Below are 25,444 nucleotides of genomic sequence, written 5' to 3' on the forward strand. Positions count from 1 at the left end.
GTAGTTTGCAGACCCCCGCGGCGGGCGCTTAGGGAAAATAGTTTTCTCGGAGTCGCCGGTCTTCTTGCAGGATTGGAAGAGTGGCGGGAACCGGCTTCCCAGGTCCAGGCCTCCCAAGAGAGTGTGGAGCGGAGTAGAGGGGTAAAAAGTTTCTCTTTTGTGCTTTTTTGAAACCATTGTTATAACTAGTAGTTGCCGAGATGCGATTCTGAATTCAAGTGATGGTTACCTGTTTTCTTTGAAGTTGAGGGCGTTTGCCTGCTTTGTGACCCATCAACTGTTCTTTTCCTGTTAGACGGACACTTAGGAATTTTCTGCTCTGGGTCTTTAAGTGAGCGAACAGCACAGATCTGCTCGCTGCCCTGAGTCCCCAGAGAGTGAGACAGAAGGGTATCTAGTTACAAGTGGAGTCAATACCTGGGAACAAAGCAAAGGCCAAAGGCCTCCAACAGCTGCTTTCAAGCCAAATCTTAAGGAGGGGCGGAGGAGGGGCGGCTGGGAGAGCTGTAGTCTGAAGTCCTGAGGGCTCAGCCCCAGGCCTGGGAGCAGATGAGGCTGGTCAGGGAAAGGAAATGGAAAAGTTTGTAAGATCGATAGTGTCAACAGAAATGCAGTGGGAATTGTGTGTGTTAATTCTATAGTTTACCATCATAGTTTAACTCGTATAAAAGGCGATGGCTAATTGTGCTAGTCATTTGGACTATGGCTGGAGTCAGCTAAAACCCCAAACTAGCTGGGCCCTGCTTGTGAGGGGTTTTCTTGATTGGGTCGTTGGAGGCAGGAAGACCCACCCTAAATCTGGGCCACACCTTCTGGTAGCTGCGTCTATATAAAAGGACAAGGAAAAAGGAAGCATTTGTTTTTGGCCTGCTTGCCTCAAGAAAGCCAAGTGCAGCGTCCAAAGCGGATGCCCATCAGCTGCCTCTGAGGAACCTTAGCGATCTTCTGTGAAAGCAACGCTGCCCTCTGGAGGCACAGCGGACCTTAAAGTTTGGGTTAGTATCCTCCTACCTCATGGTGTAGGACTTTAACGACATACGCAGTTTTCCTATTGCAAAGATCTTCATCACTCCAGAGACTTAGAGATAGCAACAGTTTTAGATTACTGCGCTGTGGGTTTTAATCAAGGAAACGCAAATTTCCCCCAGAGTTTCTGATTTGTATCCAGCTGTCCTTAGGTCAGACCTGTTCATAACAGTTTCAGTAGAACACACCCCATGCAGGTGCCAGCACCTGGAGGGAGCTCCACTGTTCCTGAGGCTGCCCTTTAGATGCCGTGCCCTGCCTCAGCACTTATCATTTTCGGAGTATACCAACGCCTTCAAGGCCTGGCTCCTGGCTCCCTTCATAAAGCTTTTCCTATCCCAGCCCCTACAGCTTTCCTACTCTGGCTTCAGTCAGAATTCCCAGAAGGTAAAAGTAACAGTGGCAAAACAATGTTACATGAAAACATCCTTCACCATTGACACGAAATGCAGCTAATGCAGCTAGAAATCAGAAATGTCTTTGAGGTCCCCTATGGTTTCTTCTTCTTCTTCTCTCCTCCTCCTTCTTGTTTTTTTTGTTTTCCCAGACAGGGTTTCTCTATTACCCAGAGCCTTGGCTGTCCTAGACTCTGTTTGTAGACCAGGCTGGCCTCGAACTCACAGAGATCTGCCTACCTCTGCCTTTGCCTCCTGAGGGCTGGGATTAAAGGCATGTGCTACTGTGCCCGGCTGGTATATTCTTTTCTGTTTTTTCCAAGACAGGATTTCTCTGTGTAGCCCTGGCTGTCCTGGAACTCTGTAGACCAGGCTGGCCTCAAACTCAGGAGCTCCCGGTGTCTCTGCCTCCCAATGCTGGGATTAAAGGTGTGCGCACCCAGCCTCCTATGGTATATTCTTAGAAGATCCCCCTCTGCTTCAGTCGTGTGGCACAAGCCTTTAATACCAGTACACGGGGAGGCAGAGGCTGGTAAATACCTAAGTTCGAAGCCAGCCTCATCTGCATAGCAAATTCCAGACCAGGCATAGTAACCTGTTGAGACCTCATCATCTCAAAGACAGTAGCCAAACCCAGATTCCTTCAGTGTTGGTCTGAGCTTACTGTATTCTCTCCATGTGTCTCCAGAAGCAGTCCACCATCTCCAGGATCAACAGACTACACTTGGAGACACAAACGAGTATAAGACGTCTAAAGACCCACGTGGGACCAGAAGGATGGCCTCTCATATGGTAAAAACATAAGAAATATCTTCCACCCTACAGTCCAATTATGTGACGAGTTCTTCCTGTAACAGTAAGAAAGCTGGGGCTTCAGTTACACTTAGCATCCCCTCAGTGGTTAAGAGTGTATACTGTCTGGGCAGTGGTGGCGCCTGCCTTTAATCCCAGTACTTGGGAGTCAGAGGCAGGCGGATCTCTTGAGTTTGAGGCCAGCCTGGTCTACAGAGCAAGTTCCAAGACAGCCAAGGCTACACAGAGAAACCCTGTCTTGAAGGGGGGAGGAAAAAAAGAGTGTATACTACCCTTGGAAAGGACCTAGGTTTGGTTCCTAGCACCCACATGGTGCCTTACAATCTTGCCTGAACTCCAGCTCGAGGGGATCTGATTCATTTTCCTAGTCTTTGTTGGCTCCTACATGCATGTGGTGCACACAGACTTACACAGGCTTGTACATACATACAAATTGTTTTTAAAAATCTAAGTTTTCAGCCGGGCGGTGGTGGCGCACGCCTTTATCCCAGCCCTCGAGAGGCAGAGGCAGTTGGATTGCTGTGAGGTCGAGGCCACCCTGGTCTACAAAGCGAGTCAAGGACAGTCAAGGCTACACAGAGAAACCCTGTCTCGAAAAAACAAAACGACAACAACAACAAAAATCTAAGTTTTCTCCTGGGGCCAGAGGGTGACAGTGCTTGGCTGCTCTTTGAGAGAACCCAGGTTCAGTTTCCGGGCCTCACATGGGGACCCATTGTCTTTACCTCTAGTTCCAGGGCATCCAGTGCCGTCTTTTGGCTTCCACAGCAAGCATGCGGTGCACAGACCAAAATGCAGGCATAGATAGGATCAGGGTTAGTATTTTCAGTGTTTTAGGCACACAGAGTAAAAGCAACAGGACAAGCCTGGTGGTGGCGGCGCGTGCCTTTAATTCCAGCACTGGGGAGGCAGAGGCAGTTCAAGGCCAGCCTGGTCTACACAGGGAAACCCTGTCTGGAAAAACCAAAGTGGAGAACGAAGTGAACAAACAATCAAACCTACAACAATAACAACAAAAAGACCACGACAAAAATCAACACACTGAATAGTGAATCCAAGCAAACAATAACCCACGCTTTGAACGCACTTCTGCTCAGTAGACTGTGTGTGCTGTCCGCTATCTCTGCTCTTCCGGCTTCCGGCTTCTAAAGCAGCGGTCTCGTTGTTTTCGCAGGGCGTTGGCGCAGCAGCTTCCACCGAAAGACCAGGTATGATCACCTCTTTCTTACTCTCACTTAAGAAAGGCTTTGCTCAGCTCTTCCCTCAGTGCAGAAGAGGGCACACGGAAGGAGACTATCTCCCCTCCAGGGGCTCAGGTGTGTGATGGCAGGCACCCTGAAGATGCCAGCACGTGTTTCAGGAGGGGGTCTTGCATCTGAGGCACCGTGGCATTGGGAGACATGTTCTCTTGGGCCCGCTCTGTCCTTTCTCTTTTTGGCAGATACGAGACTCTTTTCTCTATTGTTTTTGTTTGGGACGGGTAACACTTTGTAGATCTGGCTGGCCTGAAACTCAGATCTCTCCGCCTCTGCCTGCCCTCTGACACCAGGGCAGGACAGCCGGAAGAGGCAGAAAGGCTGACTAAGAGCTGGAAGCGCCAGTCTGCCTAACACTAGTGGTGACCCAGTTGAGGTTTCTTATCAGTGCTCAGGCCAGTGGAGACCAACTGCTTACTTGTGGCTTCTTTTGGGTAGCAGAGGTCACTGGAAGTCGTTCTTTGTGGCCGGGATTAGAAATGAAGTAAATTAAAGCCAGGCCTGGTGACGCACGCCTGTAATCCCAGCACTCGTGAGACAGAGGCAGGAGGATCTCTGTGAGTTCAAGGCCAGCCTGGTCTAAAAAGTGAGTCCTGGACAGCCAGGACTACAAGAGAACTGAAAAACCAACCAACCAACCAAACAAACAAACACCCCCCCCCAAAAAAAAACATTCAGTTTCTGAAGGTAAGAGGGATTTTCAGAAAAAGATTTTGTCACTCCACAGGTTAGGTTATCCAGAAAGTGGATATTGAGGTGGAGTGAGAAGTATCAAAGGTTTATATGAAAGAAAAAGAAACCTGTCAGACTATGAAAATCTATGCTAGGTGGGTGTGGGTGGTAATCCCACAGTTTAGGAGACCAGAGCAGGAGGAGTATAATTCAAGGACTACACAGTGAAGTCTTGTATTCTCATGACCACCAACTTTCCTTGCCCTCTAATTGAAGCCTGTGGCATCCTGAGATGTGTGGTAAAGGTGCCCCACACAGGGCATAAGTGGCCGCACTCAGTCTTTGATGGCCGTTGTCCTGAGAACTGTGACTAGTAAGGGTGAACTTTAGTGGCAGATGGCTAGAGGCCGTGAGCTAACTAGATTTTTCATGCACAAACAAGGGGGATGTGAACAGCACATCTTGTAGTCTGAAAAAAAATGCAGTAAGTGATTTTTTTTTTCTCTCTCTCTCTCAAAGACAAGATCTCACCATACAGTTCTGACTAGCCTGGAACTCATGTGTAAACCAGGCTGACCTTCATCTCACGGAGATCTTACTGCCTCTGCCTCCCCAGTGCCAAGGGAAAGGACAAGCATGCACAGCATAGTAAATCTTTTTATTTCTTATTATATATATATATATATATATATATATATATATGTATGTATGTATGTATGTGTGTGTATGTGTGTGTGTGTGTATATATATATATATATATATATATTTTTTTTTTTTTTTTTTTTTTTTTGCCACTGGGCTGTATCTGTTGATTTTGACTCTGAGGACCAGAGTGAGTGCCATGAGGCAGAGGCTGCTGGCCTTCTCCCCACTGGCTGGTCCTGTGTTGCCCATCTACCCTCAGTAAGGAACACCCATGGAAGCTGGATACAAGTCTCAGCTCCTGTAATGTGATGCTCTGGGGCTATGGCTCTGAGCTACACGATCTTCTCTGCCCTCTAGGAGAGACAAGCTTTATTTGCTTTTGTTATTGTTGTTGTTGTTTTCCTGTCTTAGTGTCTTATGATCTCTTCTTAACCTGAAGACTGGAACCCCTGGTGTTTTCTAGAATCATCTCTTAAACTACTTACACTCAGCAAATGTAAACCGAGACACTAAGAAAAGCAAAGAAGTCATGACTACAGCTTCTCTTTATTTCTAAATCACAATTAAGGCGTTTTAGTATTTTAGTGTGTGTGTGCTTGGCGTTCAGTCTACCCAAACTCAGGATTTTTACATACATTCAAGACATTGCTGTTTTCTCACTCAGCGAGTGCTAAACTAAACGCCACACACAAGACTGAGCCCTTTTCAAGGGACTTAGCATTGAAGACTCCTAGATATCCTTGGCCTGATTCCATGTGTGGAAAAGCAGTCAGTATGACGGGGTGCGGAGGATGGGCGGGGGGACTCGGGACAATGGGAGTTCATCCTTCTTTCCAAGTAAGAAGCTCAGTTGTACTGTGGAAGGAAACCACAGCCTTTTCAAAGGAATCATTGTTCATTTCTTTCTTGTTTCGTCTTTTCTCCTTTTCCAGCAGATTCTCTTGAAGAACACAATAGATGGCAAATTCCCGTTAAACACGATGTCTTCAAAATTTTAAAAAGCAATGAGAGCCAGCTGTGTGAAGTCCTCCGGAATAAGTTTGGGTGTGCCTGTACCCTGAGCTGTCCAACTCTACCAGGAAACAGCTCTCCTGCTCAGCCAGTCTTCAGAGGTCGGCTGACCGCTGGGCTAGAGTTATCGGTCTGGAAGGATGACCTCACCAGACATGCTGTTGATGCCGTGGTGAACGCAGCCAATGAAGACCTTATGCACGGAGGTGGCCTGGCCGGAAGCCTGGTGAAAGCTGGTGGTCTTGAAATCCAAACTGAGAGCGATAGATGGGTTGCCACCTGGGGTAAAGTTCCCACCGGAAAAATAGCTGTCACGACCGCAGGGAGGCTTCCTTGTTCTTTGATTATCCACGCTGTTGGTCCTCAGTGGACAGGGATGAGCAGCCAGAGTAAAGCTATTGAATTGCTGCATCGTGCCATTGTGAACATTCTAGACTATGTCACCATAAAACATACACACATTAAGACAGTAGCTATCCCAGCCCTGAGCTCTGGAATTTTCCGGTTTCCTCTGGATTTGTGTACAGGCACAATTTTAGAAACGATCTACTTTTATATCCAAGGGAAGCAAACGGTGGGCGCTTTGAAAGAGATCCATCTGGTGAGCAACGAGGACCCCACTGTTGCGTCTTTTAAACGCGCAGCAGAAGGTATTCTGTCGGTGATGGGTGCCTGGAACGGTCCAGAAACTACCCCTTCTTCTGCTGTGACCTTTCAAATTGGCCAGGGCCTGACTCTCCAGATTGTCCAAGGCCACATCGAACTGCAAACAGTAAGTCTTTGTTTTTATTCTCTGGCACTGAGAGAGGGGAATCCTGGAATTGCCTGGTAATTGCTAAGGTGTTGAAAGCAGAGGACAGTAGGATGCATCTTTTTGGGAGTGGGGTTAAGAGCATGACTGTCAGGGTTGGGCTGTCCGGATTGGAGAGCAGCTTCCTTAGTTCCTGACTCAACAACCTTCTTTCTTCCGGTCTTTGGTCCTTCCTCTAAAACACACATCAATACTTAAACATCTGATGTCATTAAATACTGGAATTGTTATCCAAGAAACGGTTACAATAGTGTGCAGCACAGGGTTAATATAAGAGTTATAATCATTAGGCTTTGGTTCCTACAAATGGTAAGGAATTAGAATACTCTTTCATCCCAAAGAACTTAAGTTCTTTCTTATTTGTTGTTTTTGATGGTGTTGATGGTTTGTTTGTTTGTTTGTTTGTTTGTTTACCAAGTCACCCAGGATTTGTAATCCTCTTCCCTGAGCCTCAAGCACTAGATTTTTTTTTTCTTCCCCAAGACAGGGTTTCTCTGCGCTGGCTGTCCTGGACTCACTTTGTAGACCAGGCTGACCTTGAATTCACAGCGATCCTCCTGCCTCTGCCTCCCCGAGTGCTGGGATTAAAGGCGTGCGCCACCACTGCCCCAGCTACATTTGCTTTCTTTAGCCTTGTGCTTGAGAACATAAAGGAAATGCTAGAAAATTCCTAAGAAACTTTATTCTTTGTTACAAAACAACCTACGCAGAAACAGCGGAAGTGATGGGGGTAAGGCAGAGAGCGAAAGCTGTGTGGATTTGTCTTCAAGGTAACCGTGGGCTAGGGATTTGGCTCAGGGGTGAGATGCTCGCTTAGCCTGTGGAAGGTCCTGGGGTCAGCCCGTAGCCCTGGGGAAAACAACAGAAGATCTGAGTATGCTAGGCAGTGGGTGCTGGTAATGTCGGCTCTGGAGAGATGGGGCTGGGTCAAAAGTACACAGAGAGGGAGGCAGGCACTCAGGTAAAAAGGTGAAAGGGCTGCAGGATGCAGGTCGGTGGTAGGGTACTTGCCTAGCAGCAGGAGGCCGCGGGTTCACACCCTAGAACCTATATACCTGTCACCCCAACACTGGGGAGGTAGAAGCAAGAGGATCAGGGATTTAAAGTTGTCTTCAGATACTCAGGAGATGACAGTCTCAAAATCAAAACAAACGAGGTATGGTAGTGCTCTCCTGTAGACCCAACACTGAGGAAGCGGAGACAGATGGATCTCTGTGAACTTGAGGTCAACCTGGTCGACATAGGGCATTACAGGCCAGCCAGGGCTACATGGTGAGACTGAAAACAAAACAGAACAAAAGAAACAACCAAGCGGCAAAGGAGGCTGGGGAGAACACTCAGCTGTTAAGAGTGACTGGTCTACTAGAGGGCCTGAGTTTTGTCCCCGCCCCCTGAATCAGGCAGCTCACAGCTGTCTTTAATTCCAGCTCCAGGGACTCTAATGTTCTCTTTGGGATTTTCCAGGCACTACCCTCAATGTGTACAAACCCACACAGAGACATAGACAAATTGAAAATAAATTATATTTTAATTTTTATTTTAGTATTTTATGAGTGTGAGCGCGTTGCTTGCATGTGTGCTTGGCAGTACATACATGCCTGCTGATTGTGGAGGTGGGAAGAGGGCACTGGTCCCCACCTGAGTCCCTCTCACTGAGATTATAAGTCCCGCCTTAACTCTCCAGCCCAGCTATTGGCCATTTGGCTCTTTATTTGACCAATCAGAAGATGATGGAGAACAGTGTTTGCAACACACCAAGACAGGAGATGCTTCAGAGTAACGATAGTGCCAAAGTCCGGACTGCAGCCAGATCTCTGGGTACAGAAATCAGCCTTTGAATACACAGTGTACAAAGCCATCCCCCAACATTCAGGGAGGTACAAATTAGTTATTTTAGGAGGGATTTTAACAATGACTCCTGTGTTTTCTTCATTTTTCAGACAGATGTAATTGTTAATTCCGTATACAAATACAATCTTAAAGAGGGACCTGTGTCAGAGTCAATTCTTAAACAAGCAGGCACTGAAATGGAAAGGGAACTTGACAAGATTAACTTGTCTTCAAATTATCAGGTGGTACATGTCACAAAAGGATTTAAATTGTCCTGCCAGTATGTGTACCATGTGGCATGGCAACTTGATAACAAATGCCAGGTAAGTTCAAAATAAACTTGATGTTTGTATACTTGCACAGTTGATTTTGTTAAGTTCCCATTGTTTGATTATGTTGATGAACTATCACCAGACGGTATAGCCCTGTTTGTAAACACGTCAATGACAGGGTGAAAGGCTGAGCAAGCATGGTTGCCCCACATTCCCACATTTGCAATGTCTCTGTGTGCACACTGCACATGGGCACTGAAACCCAGATCCCTTCAGTCTGTTCACCAGTTTGCTCCGCAATGCGCAATGACCTGTTCTGTCTCCCATGGTGAGGCAGGGGGTCCAGCCTCTCCAAATTTCCTTTCACAAATTAAATTCCAGCAGGAGCTGGATTCAAATCTATTACCCAGTCTCTTCCAAATGTGCCTATAGTAGATATTGGCTCTTAGCCCGCTCTTCCCGTTAAATACGAAAGTTAGAGAATAGCGGGAGTCCACCCAGATATAGAGGAATGCTTAATCCCAATGTGTCTTTTGTCTATCTGTCTGTCTGTCCATCTACCCACCCGCCCGCCCGCCCATCCATCCATATCTATCTATCTATCTATCTATCTATCTATCTATCTATCTATGATAGTGTCACTCTCTACAAAGCCCTAGCTGTCTTGGAACTCCCTCTGTAGACCAGGCTGGCCTTGAACTCACAGGGATCCACCTGCCTCTGCCTCCAGAGTGCTGGGGTTAAAGGTGTGTGCCACCACACTTGGCTATTTTTTGTTTTTGTGTTTTTTTTTTTTTTGAGATGAGGTCTCACTGTGTAGCCCAAGCTAGCCTTGGCAATCTCCCTGTGTGGGCCTCCTGAGTGCCGGGATTATAAACCACCACACCTGGCTTGTGTAACTTTTTTTTTTCTGTGCCACGTCTTGCCCTCACTTAAAGAGTTCTCTAATGCCAGATTGGCCAGACAGCCTTCCTGTCTATATGGTAATTCAATGCAATACTGAAAAGTTGATGGAAGCTTACTGGCATGGTGGCCTACTCTTTATTTTTATTTTTTTAATCCCAGTACTTGGGAGGCAGTGTCAGGCAAACCTCTGTGAGTTTGAAATCACCTACTTTACACAGTGAATTTTAGACTAGCCAGGCTGCATAGTGAGACCTTGTCTTAAAAAAAAAAAAAAAAAAAAAAAAAGAGGAAAAAGAAAAGCTGATATACGTTTAAATCTACCAAAACTATCAGCACTTCTCCAGGAGAGGCTACATGGCAGATCTTAATAACGCTGATGGGATACTGCTTGCTTCTTTTAGTCTCCTTTTAGTCTCCATCTTCTTCATTAAACTGTCAAGAACTGTGTTGATTTGGGAGTGGCAGATGAATGGCACACGGATGCTTGGCTCCCTGAGCTAGGGAGATGATCAAGGCCACATAACTGGGAGAGATCACAGTGCTCAAATGCCCTGGGTAGCATTCTGTCACCTCCGTTTCCCAGCCTTCTATTTCCCCCAGTTTAGCTCATTGCTATGGTGGGGTTTGTGGAGTGGGGCCTTACTAGTCCCGTGAGGACACGAGAACACAACCCTAAGTGCAGGCTGGCAGGGCAAATTTTGATCACAAATGAATGTTAAGTGAAGTTTTATTTTTGTCTTAAAGGTTGATCTTGAGAGCTTGTATTTATCTTACAGGTGTTGAAAGATGCAGTGAAGAGCTGCCTGGAAAAATGCCTCAAGCCAGACATAAATTCCATCTCCTTTCCTGCCCTCGGCACAGGAATGATTGGTTTGGACCGGCATATAGCAGCATGGATAATGTTTGATGAAGTTTTAGCATTTGCCAAAGAGCACAGGGGGAAAACACTAACCGTAAAGATTGTGATCTTTCCAGCAGATGTGGAGACACACAGAGTGAGTTAGCTGTGCCGGAGAGCCTTGCGGCTTTTCATTCATCACCCATGTCTAATTAGTATCTCTAGTCTAACATACTGGGTAAGGAGCACAGTGTGCTGGGGTTTTAACTGGACGAGGCTTCTGCCCTTGGCCTAATGGCAAAGGCCATTATTCCAAGCCGTGTTCACGCTACTTAGAGTTTTTTCCTTCGCTTCCTCTCGTTGGTATTTATTCGCTCTGTTCCATAGACATAAGCAACCTATTTTTGGTATGAGATGATTCTTTCTCCCCTAATCCCGTCTCTTCCTTACCCTCCTTTTTTTTCTGAAATATTTCTTGAGCGTGTTTTTTTTTTTTTTTTTTGTCATGGATAGAGCTGGGTATCCATAAAAGGCAATAGAGGGTTATTTAGCAAATATTTCTTCGAAGGGCAGGGGAGGCTGTTTTGTTTTGTTTCAAGACAGGGTTTCTCTGTGTAGCCCTGGCTGTCCTGAATTTGACTGGCAGTCCGTGCTGGTCTCGAACTCAGGATGGATCCACCTGCCTCTGCCTCTCTGGGATTACAGGCCTGTGCCACCACACCTGGCTATGCCTAAGTATTTCTAACCCTGCACCATCTCCTGCCTTCTGAAATGAAAAGAACTGACTTCACCCGTTATATATGGCCTCTCTCACTGTCTGTTTTATCAGTGGAATGTTAGCTCATTTGCCTTATTTCCAAACTTTTGGATAGGGACAGCAGGGAACAACCATGGCATACTCCCTTCAGGTTACTAAATATGGGAAGATCAAGGGTGTACATCTTTAGTTCCATCACTCGGGAAGCAGAGGAAAGATTATCTGAGCCAAGGTAAACACGCCTTTAATCCCAGTAGTCTGGGACACTGGAGGCAGAGGCAGGTGGAGCTCTGAGTTCGAGGCCAGCCTGGTGTACAGAGAGAGTTCCAGGACAGCCAGGGCTACATAGTGAGATAGTGAGACCCTGTCTATACACACACACACACACACACACAGACACACACATACACAGACACACACACTTACACACTTCATTTTTGAAGTGTAGATAAAAAGCAAAATCTAGTCTTTTAGTCTTTATCTTACCATATTATAATTTTCCAATAATGCCTGTTTTATCAACTTTGAACAAGAAAGATACTGGATAAGGTGTTTTCAAACCCCTAAGAGATTTCATTGATTTCAGGTAGACTCTGTCTTAAGGGAAATGGCTAGAAATAACCAGTTTTTCTTTTGTAGACTCTCTGTAACAATGATTACCATATAGAACATATGTTGAATGCTTACTATGAGTCAGATCCAATTTTAACTGGTTTACAACAATTAACCCAAATAAAGCAGTTTGGTGTGCTCATAACATTGAGAAGTGATCTATATTTTTATTTTAGTTTTAATTCAGCACCTACATTCCTACCTGAATGGATAAATGCTTATATTTAGACTAAATTCTGACAGGCTTTAATTTGCTTTAATTTTAGTTGTACTAATTTCTCAGATGTTCTAATCCAGTGGTTCTCAACTTTCCTAATGTTGAGACTCTTTAATATAGTTTCTGTAGACCAGGCTGGCCTTGAACTCACAGAGATCTGCTTGCCTCTGTCTCCCGAGTGCTGGGATTAAAGGCATGTGCTACCAGGCCCGGCCGTCATAAAATTATTTTTGTTGCTATTTCATAACTGTAATTTTGCTACTGTAATGAGTCGTAATGTAAAGATCTGATGTCTGACCCATGGGTTGAGAACCACTGCTCTAACAGATCACAGTGCAGCACGTGTTCCCTTGGGTTGTCGAAGGCCTCTGTTAGAGCGTGTGGCAGTAGGGACCGAGTAGAATGACAGTGGTGTGGTGCATTCTGGGAGAGGTTTCATTACAGTGGGTGTCTGCTTTACCGTGACTGTTGTGCTTTATTTTAGGTTTTTTGTGCTGAACTGACAAAGAGGTTCAGTGAGCTGAATCTCAGCAGTAACAGTGGTGAGTAAGCAATGAAGAGTCCTGCGGGCATCAGTGGTACAGGGGTGGAGGCAGGAGCATCAGGAATTCCAGGTCATACGCAGACAGCAAGTTTGAGGCTGTCCTGGGCTATGTGAGACTTTTGTTGTTGTCGTTTTTCTTGACAGGGTTTCTCTGTGTAGCCTTGGTTGTCCTGGACTCAATTTTTAAAACAGGCCGACCTTGAACTCATAGTGATCCGCCTACCTCTGCCTCCTTGAGTGCTGGGATTACAGGCGGGCGCCATCGCACCAGGCTAATGAGACTCTTTCTTAAAGAAAGGTGGGGTACCAGGTGTGGTGGCACACACCCTTAATTCCAGCGCTCGGGAGTCAGAGGCAGGTGGATCGCTGTGAGTTCGAGGCCAGCCTGGTCTACAAAGCAAGTCCAGGACAACCAAGGCTACACAGAGAAACATTCCTGTCTCAGAAAAACAAAAATGAAAACAACAACAACAACAAAAAATCCCGAACTGTCCAGTTGATCTCGTGGCTGAGCTAGGTTTGGGATTGCTGGGATTTTGGGGTGAAGCAGTCTGGGATGCTGTGATCTTGTGGGGTTCCTTCTGTATCACTTCCTTTGGTGGGTGGAGTGGACTGGTGTGGATTGCTCAATGGCTCGGTAGGCTGGCTGTTGGAGTCCTGCGCTGGTGCTTATTAGGAGCCTACATTTGTCTGTGGAGTGATAATGAGGGTGTTTACCAACCAGCAAGATGGCTAATCAGGTAAGGCACCTGTTGCCCAGCCTGAGGACTAGAGCCCAGCTCCCGGAACCTACAGAGTAGACTCTCACAAACTGTCCTTTGACCTCCACATGTACACTATAACACACACACACACACACACACACACAGAGAGAGAGAGAGAGAGACAGAGACAGAGACAGAGACAGAGACAGAGAGACAGAGAGAGAAAGAGCAATCACACACTGTAATTTAAATAAACAATAGACAATATTATGATAATTTCCAATTATTAAAAAAAATGCCTGGGAACTTAAAATGACAAAGCATTAGACCAGTTCCAGATGGCAAAGAAGGAGAAGATGGGCAAACTCCTGAGGTGTACTAGGAGAGGGAAAGATCTTCAAGAATGGCTTCATGGACAAAAGTGTTTCTAAGCTGAGCTTTGGGATGGGAAGACTTCCGTTGGCCAGCGGTGGTGGGGCAGCACTTGAGATGAGTAAAACCGACAGGAGTGAACCAATAATACAGTGCGCGTTTGGGAGGTCACGTGCAGCGTAGAGGAACAGGTAAGGAAGGGCTGGGGTTTAGGTAAGGCTAATGCCCAAAGGGAATTTGCACGATGTGTATCACCGAGCTGAAGCGTAGAGACAAGGATCATGATTTCTCAGTGGTTCTTGAAAGCATCTGGGACTGGAGAGATGGCTCAGAGGTTAAGGGCACTGACTGCTCTTCCAGAAGTCCTGAGTTCAATTCCCAGCAGCCACATGGTGGCTCACAACCATCTATAATGAGATCCAATGCCCTCTTCTGGCCTGCAAGTGTACATGCAGGCAGAGCACTGTATACATAATAAATAAATAAATAAATCTTATGAAAAAAAATAAAAATAATTTCTTTTTATTAGGAAAATAATTAACCTTCAGGATGTTTGATAGGGATTGTCTTAGATTATCAAGGAGAGATTATACCAGCCAGGGATGAAAAGAAGCACATTTTCATTAGACGTTTATGTAGTAAATAGTTAATTGGGTGTGTTTTGGTTCTTAGAAAAGTTACCCTCAGTGGTTTGAATAATTGAGCTATCTGAAGCAATTATTCCATCCTAATAATCATGGGTCAGGAAGGTACCACTATGTATTGTTTTTGTTTCCTTCCAGAAAGTAATGAAAATTCCCAACTAAGCATTTGAAACAGCAGAAAGTATGCCTCTGGTTGAAATTTCCTTCAAGACTTTTGTTGTCTTAAACATTGGCTTTTCTTTCTTCTCAGCTCCCCTCCCCCTCCCTTCTAGTTCTGTCCTAATGCTTTTCATAGCTCCTGGTACCACCTAGCTGGACATCGGTAGGAAGATGCTGACTAGTGGTCTTTCATTTTATTTTATTTTATTTTTTTATTTGAATTTTCGAGACAGAGTTTCTCTATGCATCCTTGGCTGTCCTAGACTCATTTTGTAGACCAGGCTGGCCTTGAACTCACAGCGATCCGCCTGCCTCTGCCTCCTGAGTGCTGGGATTAAAGGCGTGTGCCACCACGCCTGGCCTGGTCTTTCTTTTTAAACTTTGAAAAAATTATTATTATAATTTATTAAGTAGTCTTTTTTTATTATTTTAATTTTTAGCTATGGGAGGAGGGCTGTACATGTGCACGTAAGTGAATTTTGTCTGCAGAGGCCAGAGCTCCCTCTAGAGCTGGAGTTAGAGCTGTAAGCTGCCGGATGTGGGTGGTGGGAATCGAACTCGGGTCCCCTGGAAGAGCCATACATCCTATTCCCCACTTGAGCTGTCTCCAGCCCCTACCCTGGTGTCTTGGGATCACTGCTGGGAAGCAGAGTTGTGTAAGCGTTAGGGTCAGCTGTCCACACCCACTAGCTTGGTGGACATGATTACTGAACGAGTCTGGGAATCTCAAGTGACTTCATTTGTATAATGAACTAAATAGTACCTATCGCGTAGGATTGTGAGGCTTAAATAAAATAATCTGAGTGTCCCGGGCAGTGGTGGCGCACGCCTTTAATCCCAGCATTTGGGAGGCAGAGGCAGGCGGATCGCTGTGAGCTCAAGGCCAGCCTGGTCTACAAAGTGAGTCCAGGACAGCTAGGGCTGTTACACAGAGAAACCCTGTTTTAAAAATCAAAAAACAAAAACAAGCAAATAAATCTGTGTGAAGCCCTTGGAGAAATGTCTGGAATAGTTCTCAGCTTGCTTTTTCTCCCCTCAAAATACTGTGAATCAGTCATGTAAAGGTCATTTCTTTTCATCGATATTATAATCTTATATTATTGAAGGGGATCAGGTTATTTCCATTGGGCAATTAGTTCCAATGTGAACTTCCTTTTTTTAAAAAAAGATTTATTTATTATGTATACAGTGTCTGCCTGCATATACACCTGCACACCTGAAGAGGGCACCAGATCTCATGATAGATGGCTGTGAGCCACCATGTGGTTGCTGGGAATTGAACTTGGGACCTTTGGAAGAGCAGCCAGTGCTCTTAACTTCTGAGCCATCTCTCTAGCCCCTCCCCCCAATGTGAACTTCTAAGATGGCTCGGTGGGTAAAGGTGCTTGCTACCTAGCCTGAACACCTGAGCTAGATCTATTGACTCTTTCCAATTATTCTCTGGACACACACACACACACACACACACACACACACACACACACACACACACACACACACACTACGCGCGCCCCCCACAACTACTAAATGAGCTTTTCAATAGATTTTGGGTTTGATCTTGAATAAGAATGCTTGTCCCAGTTTTATGTCATAGATATTTAGGAGTTCCAGTTGCTCTATAGACTTCTCAACACTTGATATGGCTAAACCTCCAAATTCCTGCCTGACTGGTGGGTGATGGTACGTTTCTCTGATTGCAGTCAATCTTTTCACATAGCTATGAGCCATATTTACTTTTTTATGAAATGTTTTGCCTAACTATCTACTTACTGGTTTGCTCCCTTTTTATTTTTTATTTGTCTTTTTGTTTTGTTTTTCAAGACAGGGTTTCTCTGTGTAGCCTTGGCTGTCATGGACTTGCTTTGTAGACCAGGCTGGCCTTGAACTCACAGAGATCTGCCTGCCTCTGGCTCCCAAGTGCTGGGATTAAAGGCGTGCGCCACCACCACCACACCACTGATCCCAACATTTGAGAGGTAGAGCCAAGAGGATCAGGAATTGAAGGCTAGCCTTGACTACATACAATTTGTGAGGCTAACCTGGGCAATGAGACACTGTCTCAAAAAAATACATAAAAAATAAAAATAAAAATAGAGGGGTATCTGGGAAGAACTAGGAAGAGGATTAGGAAAAAAAATGTATGAAATTCCAAAGAATTATTATTATTATTTTGGTAAGGGAGCAAGGGCCGGCCATGGTGGCACATGCCTTTAATCCCAGCACTTGGGAGACAGAGGCAGGTGGATCGCTGTGAGTTCGAGGCCAGCCTGGTCTACAAAGTGAGTCCAGGGTAGTCAAGGCTACACAGAAAAACCCTGTCTCAAAACAAACAAACAAACAAACAAAGAAAACAAAAAAAAAAAAAAAAGAAAAGAAAAAGAAAGAAAGAAAAAGTGAGAATCATAAGCACATGTTAGTACTGTCAACTTCAGGGTTTTGTTTGTTTGTTTTGTTTTTTAAAATAAATTTTATTCCTTGAACTCTGAAGCTTTTTTAAAAGTCTGGTATGTGGAAGGGGTTAAGGGACATGTCACTTATCAGGTGAGAACAGGTAAAGTCATTTGTGAATTGACAAATCACACACAGCAGAGCGTGACCATGACAAAGCTGTTGCCTTTTGAGCTAAAGCTGTGTTTTTCAGGAGGCCATAAGCTAAGCACATACATCCCCTTTCTAACTGGTGCTGCTGCTGCGTAGATGGGTCGCAGCCGCTGCTGACAGTGGTGGTAATATTCTCGGGAAAACAGTGGCTGTGTTGTTCTCCACTATTTAAGAACCCACCAGCCTTCCATGTCTGTTTTTGATAGCTGTTTCAGTCCCCCAGTGGAGCAGAGGGGAGCAAAGAAGTGGGCTTGAAGCCGGATCCGCTGCCATCAATCTGATGGGTGTAAAAGTGGGAGAGATGTGGGAAGCCAAAGAATGGATGGAAAGGTTGCTGACCTCCAAGGACCACCACACCATTGCCAACAGTCACATCCTCTACCTTGGGAAGAAGGAGCATGACCTGCTGGCTCAGCTCCAGGCAGCCTCAAGCGTCTCCATCTTAGAGACCGTCTGGCCAGATAAGGCAACTTTAGAGATTAAAGGCGCCCAGGCTGGCGTCATTGAAGCAGCTATGAATATTGAATGTGTGCTGTGGGAAGTTCAGGAAGAAGTGGCCAGGAAAAAGGAGAAGAGTCTTCGGAGCTCATCAGGTGAGTGACTGATGGTATATTAAGTTAAAATCTCTTGCCAGGCCAGGCACGGTGGCGCACACCTTCAGTCCCAGCCCTTGGGAGGCAGAGGCAGGTGGATCGCTGTGAGTTCGAGGCCAGCCTGGTCTACAAAGTGAGTCCAAGAGAGCCAAGGCTACACAGAGAAACCCTGTCTTGAAAAACAAAAACAAACAAAACCCCACAAAACCAAAAAAGATACTTAAGTAGCAGCAGAAGTTTGTTTCTTAAATCTCTTTAGACTCCTTTTTGCCTGTGCTCACCAAACACTGAAATAAGCTCCCCCCCCCCCCCCTCTCTCTTTTAGGACAGTGGGCCGATCAGCAAGGAATACTGGATGAAACGGAAGAATTCGATGACACATTTCAACGATACCCAGTGCCTTTAACTCCGGAACTCCAGGACCGAAGGAAACAGTTTGAAAAGTGTGGCTTGTGGGTTGTGAAGGTACCTACCTAGGCAAGGGAGGCTCGGGCTCACCTTGCTCTTACCTGGTTCTGCAGCCAAAATAAAAATTCAGCTGCCAAAGACTGAGAGCCAGTTGCTCAGGGACCTGGAGTCTGGAGTCAAGACTAGGAGGGAATACAGGTCTGAAAAGTATAGTTGGAATCAGGAGGTAGAAACAATGTCAAGATGTGCAGAGCCACAGAGTCAAGGTTTATGAGCAGGTGGCTTACCTTATCGGTGACCATAACAATGGAAAGCCCAACAGTGTTTAGCCCTCTGTGCTACCACTAGCTTTTTTTAAATTTTTTTTTTTTTTTTTTTTAAGATTTATTATGTTTACAATACTCTGTCTGCATGTACACCTGCAGGCCAGAAGAGGGCATCAGATCACATCAGAGATGCTTGTGAGCCACCATATGGTTGCTGGGAAATTGAACTCATTACCTCTGGAAGAACAGTCAGTGCACTTAACCGCTGAACTGCCTCTCTAGCCACTAGCTTTAATGGGACACATAGTGTGTCTGGATTGTTGGTCATTTCAGTGACTGACATCTTCTGACTACACAGTAGGTTTGTGTGTACCAGGATATGCATGCCTGGTATGTGCAGCTGTTTAAATAAAAATGCCTGCTTCGCCAATTAAAGTGTCTCACAAGGCAAAACTCTACTTCTCATCAGCAGGGTGTGTTACTCAAAACTTGGAAGAGTAGGGAGTTCACATGGTTTATAGTCTTAACACAGGTGGTGACTGTGTCCTGCATCTGACCTCACATTCTCTCTCAGTTGGCTAGCTTTCAAAGAAAGAGTGAAAAGGAAAGAGCAGGAAAGAGGGTTGGGGAGTGTCAGCTGCTGAATTACCTAAGCTCTGAGAATGGCGCCTGGCCTTTGTAAATAAAAGTTTTTACAGGGGGTAGGGGATTAAAACATTTGCATAAAAGTCTTACTAGGTAGAGGAGATTAAAAAGATTTTTAACTCCTTCTCATAAAAGATTGACAGAAAAGACTAGCACACGATGTTTCTAGCATGTGGAAGTCAGGGAACCTTGGCTAGTGTCCTTCCTTAGGACATTCATCTTTCACAGCTCACCTTGTTTTTGGAGGAGGTGTGTCACTGGGGGTGAGCTTTGAGGTTTCAAAAGCCTATGACAGGCAGCTCTCTCTACCTCCTGCCTACAGATTGGCATGTAAAGCTTTCAGTTACTGCTGTAGCAACATGCTTGTCTGCTTCCTCTCATGACCGATCGTAGACTAACCTTCTAAAACTGTAAGCCAGCCCCCCTCAGTCCCCCTTAAATGCGTTCTGTTATAAGATGTCTTGGTCATGGTGCCTCTTCACAGCAATAGAATAGTAACTAAAGCCGGGCATCGTGCGCATGCCTTTAATCCCAACACTCGAAAGGCAGAAGAAGAACAGTAACTAAAACAGGGCTCTCACTTTTTCTTGGAACTTACTAACTAGCCTAGGCTAACCTGCCAGTGAGCCCTAGGGACCTGTCTCCTCCCCAGCGCCAGGGATCACAAGCACGTGTCACATTGCTTGGCTTTTTAAAATGTTCATTCAGTGGATTGAACTCAGGTTCTCATGCGTTCAAGCCAACCACTTTTCCAGCTAGCCCAGCCATCTCCCAAGCATGTGAATTTTTATTATATTACTTTCTTTTGAGACAGACTCTCATGTAGCCCAGGCTAGCTTCATACTTGCTATGTAGGTGAGATTGCCCTTGATCTCTTTCTGACCCTCCTGTTTCCACTTTGGAGACTATAGGCTTACAGCTAACTTTATTAAACGTGTTTATTGGGGGGGGGGGGGGGCGGAAGGGGCGAGGGTAGAATTTGAAGAGAAACCAAATTAGGAGAGAAGTGAAAAGCAAACGTTATGAATTCTACTTGCACAGCCTAAGTAGTTTCCAAGTAGCGCAAGAGACAATTTAAGTAGCCATTTCTTCAGACAAGTTCAGTTCTTTTTTTTTTTTTTTTTTTTTTTACCCTTTTTGCTTATAGGTGGAGCAGATAGACAATAGGGCGCTCCTGGCAGCCTTCCAAGAGAAGAAGAAAATGATGGAAGAGAGATCGCTGAAGGGATCTGGGAGCCTAAGACTGTTTCAGCAGGTCCCGCATCAGTTCTGCAACACGGTGTGCAGAGTCGGCTTTCACAGACTGTACTCGACACACTGTGGTACGTGTCAGCCTCGTCCTGAGGGCTCAGCTTATCCTCCTGGACTTCTGTGCCTGCATGGACACGTCCTCAGGGCTGCCTGCATGGACGCAGGCAAGCAGACATCAGCATATGGCTGTGGGGGAGCCTTTGCCCCTGGGCTTCAGGGGTGAAGTCTTTTCTGTCTTTGGTTGGTGGGTGTCACCTTGACACAAGGGTGAACGGCAGGATCTATGGTTCAGGTTTTAATCTCATCCCTGTTTCTGTGTTCTAGCTGTTCTCTCTGCAGGGAGCACCTTGGTGTGTCCTTGCTCTGCCTTATTTCAACAAAAATGATCAATACTGACCCCTCATTCTTTTGTTAGAAGCACAGTTACTTAAATTTAAGAAACTTGAGCCAGGTGTGGTGGCGCACACCTTTAATTCCAGCACTTGGGAAGCAGAGGCTGGTGGATCGCTGTGAGTTTGAGGCCAGCCTGGTCCACAAAGGGAGTCCAGGACAGCCAAGGCTACACTGAGAAATCCTGTCTTGAAAAACCAAAAAAAAAAAAAAAAAAAAAAAAAAAAAAAGGGAAACTTGTGTTTTGCAAAACCCCACCCCTTTTAAAAAAGACAGAATCTACATAGTCCTGGCTAGCTTGTAGCTCATGGAGATCTGCCTGTCTCTGCCTCCTCTCCCTAGTAACTGGGATTAAAGACATGTACCACCAGGCCTAGGCCTTTCAGCCTCTATCTCCTATGAATAAATCAGGTATGATCTGGCAGGTGAGATGCTCCATTTTGAAAGAGAGGAGAGGAAAGCCCAGAAACGATCACGTACCACGTGCTGCTGGACAGGAACAGGAAGCACTGCTCAGTCAGGGAAAAAAAATCTTCTTTGTTCATTTCCAGTTAACTGCCTAACCAGGAGACTGACCTTGGATTGCCTCACAGGATGGAGGAACACACTCAGATTACTGCAATTTCTCCAGCAATGTGATTCCTTTAAAAATTCAGCAAGGTTGTGAATGTAGTGACGCACGTCTTTAATCCCAGCACTCGGGAGGCAGAGGGAGGTGGATCTCTGTGAGTTCCAGGCCAGCCTGGTCTACAAAGGGAGTCCAGGACAGCCAAAGCTACCCAGAGAAATCCTGCCCCCCCCCCCAAAAAAAAACCCGAAAACAAAACAAAGTAAAACTCAGCAAGCTCAGTGGTTCAGAGCACTTGTTGCTCTTGCAGAGGACCTGGGTTTGATTCCCAGAACCCACATGGTGGTTCACAACCATCTGTAACTCCAGGAGCAGGGAATTTGATGCTCTCTTCTGACCTATTCGGGCACCAAGCACATAAGTGGTTCACACACATTCATGTAGACAAAAGCACTCACACATTAAATAAAAATGAATACATATAATTTTTTTTTTTTTTTTTTTTTTTAAGTCCAGCAAGCAGGGCTGGAGATGGCTTGGAAGTTAAAGGCACTTATCCTTCCACAGGACCAGGGTTTGATTCTTAGCACCCACGTGGTGACTCATAATCTGTAAGCCCAGTCTCGGGGGATCCAGTGCCCTCTTCTGGCCTCTATGGGCACTGCATGCACATGGTGCACAAACATATATACATACGCAAGCACTCATACAGACACATAGAAAATAATTAAATGAAAAAAAAATTAAAAAAAGAAATAAATGAAATTTACACAAAATAAATAAAAATTCAGCAAGTAAGAGGATTCATTTAAGGTCTAGTTGATGTCTTCATAATGCCACAAGGAGATGATGCCACAGGATCCTTTTTGCAGGATCTTGGTCACACCAATAAAGCAATTTAAAAAATGGACTCAGCAGGGAATTCAAACACTACTTCACTGGAGTTAAATAAAATAACAGGGCAGGCAAGCCAGCCAGAAGTCTGTGTATTAGCCTGGAGGAGGGAAGTAGAAATAGAAGGAAAGTTATTCTTTCAAGCTGCAAAGCCAAGACAGCGTGCAGGCTCAGCATGGGGAGTCTATGTCTTCACAGGACACAGTGGGGAGAGGCGAGCTTCAGTGAGAATGTGATCCCCCAGTATCAAGGCAGTCAGGCTTAGGATTTGGGCCAGGAGATAAAAAGGGGCGCAGCTTGGGGAAGAGGGAGGTTACAGTTTCTGTGTCAGAACTAGTCACATCTCTTTCTTATGACTTTGGTTCTACCCACTGGAAGAAAGGACTTTTGAACGGAGAAAACTGTTCTAAGACTATCTCCCCTACCCCCAATACAGAATTTCTCTCTGTGTAGCCTTGGTTGTCCTGGACTCGCTTTGTAGTCCAGGCTGGCCTCGAACTCACAGTGATTTGCCTGCCTCTGCCTCCCAAGTGCTGGGATTAAAGGCATGTGCCACCACTTCCTGGATTATTTTTATTGTTTGTTGTTTTTTTTTTTTTCAGGACACCGTGTCTCTGTGTAGCCCTGGCTGTCCTGGACTCACTTTGTAGATCAGATTGGCCTGGAACTCACAGAGATCCGCCTGCCTCTGCCTCCCCAGTGCTGGTTCTAAAGGCGTGCGCCACCACGCCCTGCTGACTCTGCCTTCTTGCCTACTCCTCTTTTTCTTTTTGATTTTTGTGCTGTGACCATAGCACAGGCCGGCCTCAAACTCACAGTCCTGCAGTCCTAGGGCTGCCTGCTCTCTCTGGATGCTATCTAAAGGTTGTATTCGCAAACTCTGTAAAGGTAGGCCCTTTTGTAGCTTGTATAGCCAGCCAGTGTTCTAAGGAAAACAGATTTCCTTACTGCTGCCAACTGCTTGGTTAATACTGACTTGAGTTGCAGTTTCTCCAAATCTTAGATTTTCATGCTTTAAATGAAAGTATTATCCAAATTGCAGATTAATTGACTCTCACCAATGTGAAACTGCTTTGAAAGCCAGTGACTTCTCTGTAACTTCTAATCGTGTGTTCTAAGGTAAAGCGTTATCAGTGATACAGACTCAAGGGAGCAACTTAGGGTGGAGGTAATTATGAAAGCCTAGAGCGAGTACATATCAGCACCCAAACAGACATTGTCTACCAGAATGTTTTTTTTTTTTTCTCTTTCAGACCCAGTTTTTGGAAGCGGCATATATTTCACCAAGAGCCTCAGAAGACTAGCAGACAAGGTCAAGAAAGCCTCTAGCACAGATAGGCTAATCTATGTATTTGAGGCGGATGTACTCACGGGCTCCTACTGTCAGGGCAGTTACTCAAATATTACCCCACCCCCATCGAGTCCCGGGGCCTTAGATACTCATGACAGCGTGGTTGACAGTATCTCCAACCCTGAAACCGTTGTTGTTTTTAGTGACATGCAGGCGATGCCCCAGTATCTGTGGACTTGTACACAGGATAGGACACTGTCACAGCATCAGATGTGGTCCCAGGACTACTCACCAGGACCAGAGGTGACCTCTTCCCTGCAGTCCTGGGGGAGGGTCTCATCAGGACCAGAAGTGATATCTTCATTACATTCCTGGGGGAGGGTCTCAAATGGCAGCCCTGTTTAGTCTCTACATTGTTTTAACAGCCAGCAGGGTTTGGGTGAACTGACAAAATGACAGCTGGTGGTGACTTAAGACAGTGGCTTGAACATAACGGATTATCTGTTCAAAACGACTGGGTTACTAATGGCACCAACTACATATTAGCATCTTAGTGCCTTCGCCTTTACCTCTGGCCTTGGGTGGACAGAGCAAACTACATCTATTTCCTGACTGTCTCTCCTCCTTGACACCGTTCATCTCCTTTCCTATAGGTAACAGCAAGAATATTTTACATATAACAAATATTTTTCTTTCTAGTAAATAACTCAATGATAATAAATAACCAAATGATGATAGTGTAAGATAGGTCAACAGAACAATTTCAGATTTTCTATATAATTTTATAAAGCACTTTGAATATCCAAATAAATCACCTTTGTCTGAGTAACTGGCTCTGAGTATTAATGTGTGAAATGAAATGTTGCAACCTGGAAGGACATCAACAGATTGCTATTCGGGGCTCGGGGAGATGGTTCAGTGGTTAAGAGCACTGTTTGCTCTTCCAGAGGTACTGGGTTCAATTCCCAGAAACCACATGGTGGCTCACAACCATCTACAATGTGATCTGATGCCTTCTTCTGGCCTACAGGTATACAAGCAGATAGAGCACTCATATGTAAAATAAACAAAATCTTTAAAAAGATTGATAGCAGTTTGGATTCAGTCATACCAAACAATGTCACTCAATGCCAGGTGTGGTGGAGCATGACTTTAGTCCCCTCACTTGGGAGGCAGAGGCAGGAGAGACCTCTGAATTCAAGGCCAGCCTGGTTTGCAAAGGGAGTTCCAGGACACCTGGGTCTACATAGAGAAACTCTATCTGGAAAAACAAGACACCTCCCCCCAAAAAAGAACCAAAACAAATAAACAAAAATCTACTGCTGCTGAGTGGTGATGGTGCATGCCTTTAACCCTTGCACTTGAGAGGCAGAGGCAGGCAGATCTCTGTGAGTTCAAGGCCAGCCTGGTCTACAAAACATCCAGGACAGTCGAGACTATAAGAGAAACCCTATCTCTGGAAAAAAAAAAATCCAATGCCATCCATCCACCATATGGGCTTAAGTATTAACTCACTAAACATGTATTGGTTACTACAAGTGCCAATTTTTGGATGCTAAGCAAGACAAATATCCTCAAAACTTTTGTCCTGAACAATCAGAAAGGCAGACATGGACAAATATGACTAGATATAGTTACAGGAGGATTACAGAGTTTTTGGAAAAATTTAAGTGAGAGCAGGACAAATTAATCAAGGACTGGAAGACGTTTCCAAAAGGATCAGACCAGAAGGTAAGGTGGGGGCAAAGCTGGAAGAGTGTTTTTAGGCTAAGAGGATAGGTGGTTTTTTTGTTTTGTTTTGTTTGCTTTTGTTTTTGTTTTTGTTTTTAATTTTTCGAGACAGGGTTTCTCTGTGTAATTGTCCTGGACTCACTTTGTAGACCAGGCTGACCTCAAACTCACAGCGATCACCTGCCTCTGCCTCCCGAGCGCTGGGATTACAGAGGTGCGCCTACTAGGATAGCTCTTAGAAGGACTGAATCCAAAAGAAATAGGCTGAATCCACCTACACTGGGCCCAAACTTGACTTTAAGGTGCTTTTGTGAAATAGAGG

At 45.3% G+C, this 25,444-nt stretch overlaps 1 protein-coding gene across 1 annotated transcript; it reads left to right on the forward strand.

The window, feature by feature from the left end:
* Positions 1 to 22: 22 nt before the first annotated feature.
* Parp9 (poly(ADP-ribose) polymerase family member 9) lies at positions 23 to 23,841 on the forward strand. Its single transcript, XM_051149869.1, has 11 exons — positions 23 to 141; positions 2,110 to 2,213; positions 3,409 to 3,550; positions 5,743 to 6,590; positions 8,570 to 8,782; positions 10,414 to 10,632; positions 12,546 to 12,603; positions 17,292 to 17,678; positions 18,004 to 18,143; positions 20,145 to 20,319; positions 23,354 to 23,841. Exons 2-11 carry the CDS (start codon positions 2,199 to 2,201, stop codon positions 23,794 to 23,796), a joined length of 2,640 nt encoding a protein of 879 aa, XP_051005826.1. The 5' UTR covers positions 23 to 141; positions 2,110 to 2,198; the 3' UTR covers positions 23,797 to 23,841.
* Positions 23,842 to 25,444: the final 1,603 nt, after the last annotated feature.

This window comes from Acomys russatus, chromosome 8 (genome assembly GCF_903995435.1).
Source record: "Acomys russatus chromosome 8, mAcoRus1.1, whole genome shotgun sequence".
Classification (NCBI taxonomy): domain Eukaryota; kingdom Metazoa; phylum Chordata; class Mammalia; order Rodentia; family Muridae; genus Acomys; species Acomys russatus.

Bases quoted from the DNA above. Each gene is read 5' to 3' on its own strand.
- Parp9 (XM_051149869.1), top strand. The intron at 3,551-5,742 runs GTGTGTGATGGC...CTTTTCCAGCAG, and splicing joins TCTCCCCTCCAGGGGCTCAG to ATTCTCTTGAAGAACACAAT. The intron at 18,144-20,144 runs GTACCTACCTAG...TTTTGCTTATAG, and splicing joins GTGGCTTGTGGGTTGTGAAG to GTGGAGCAGATAGACAATAG.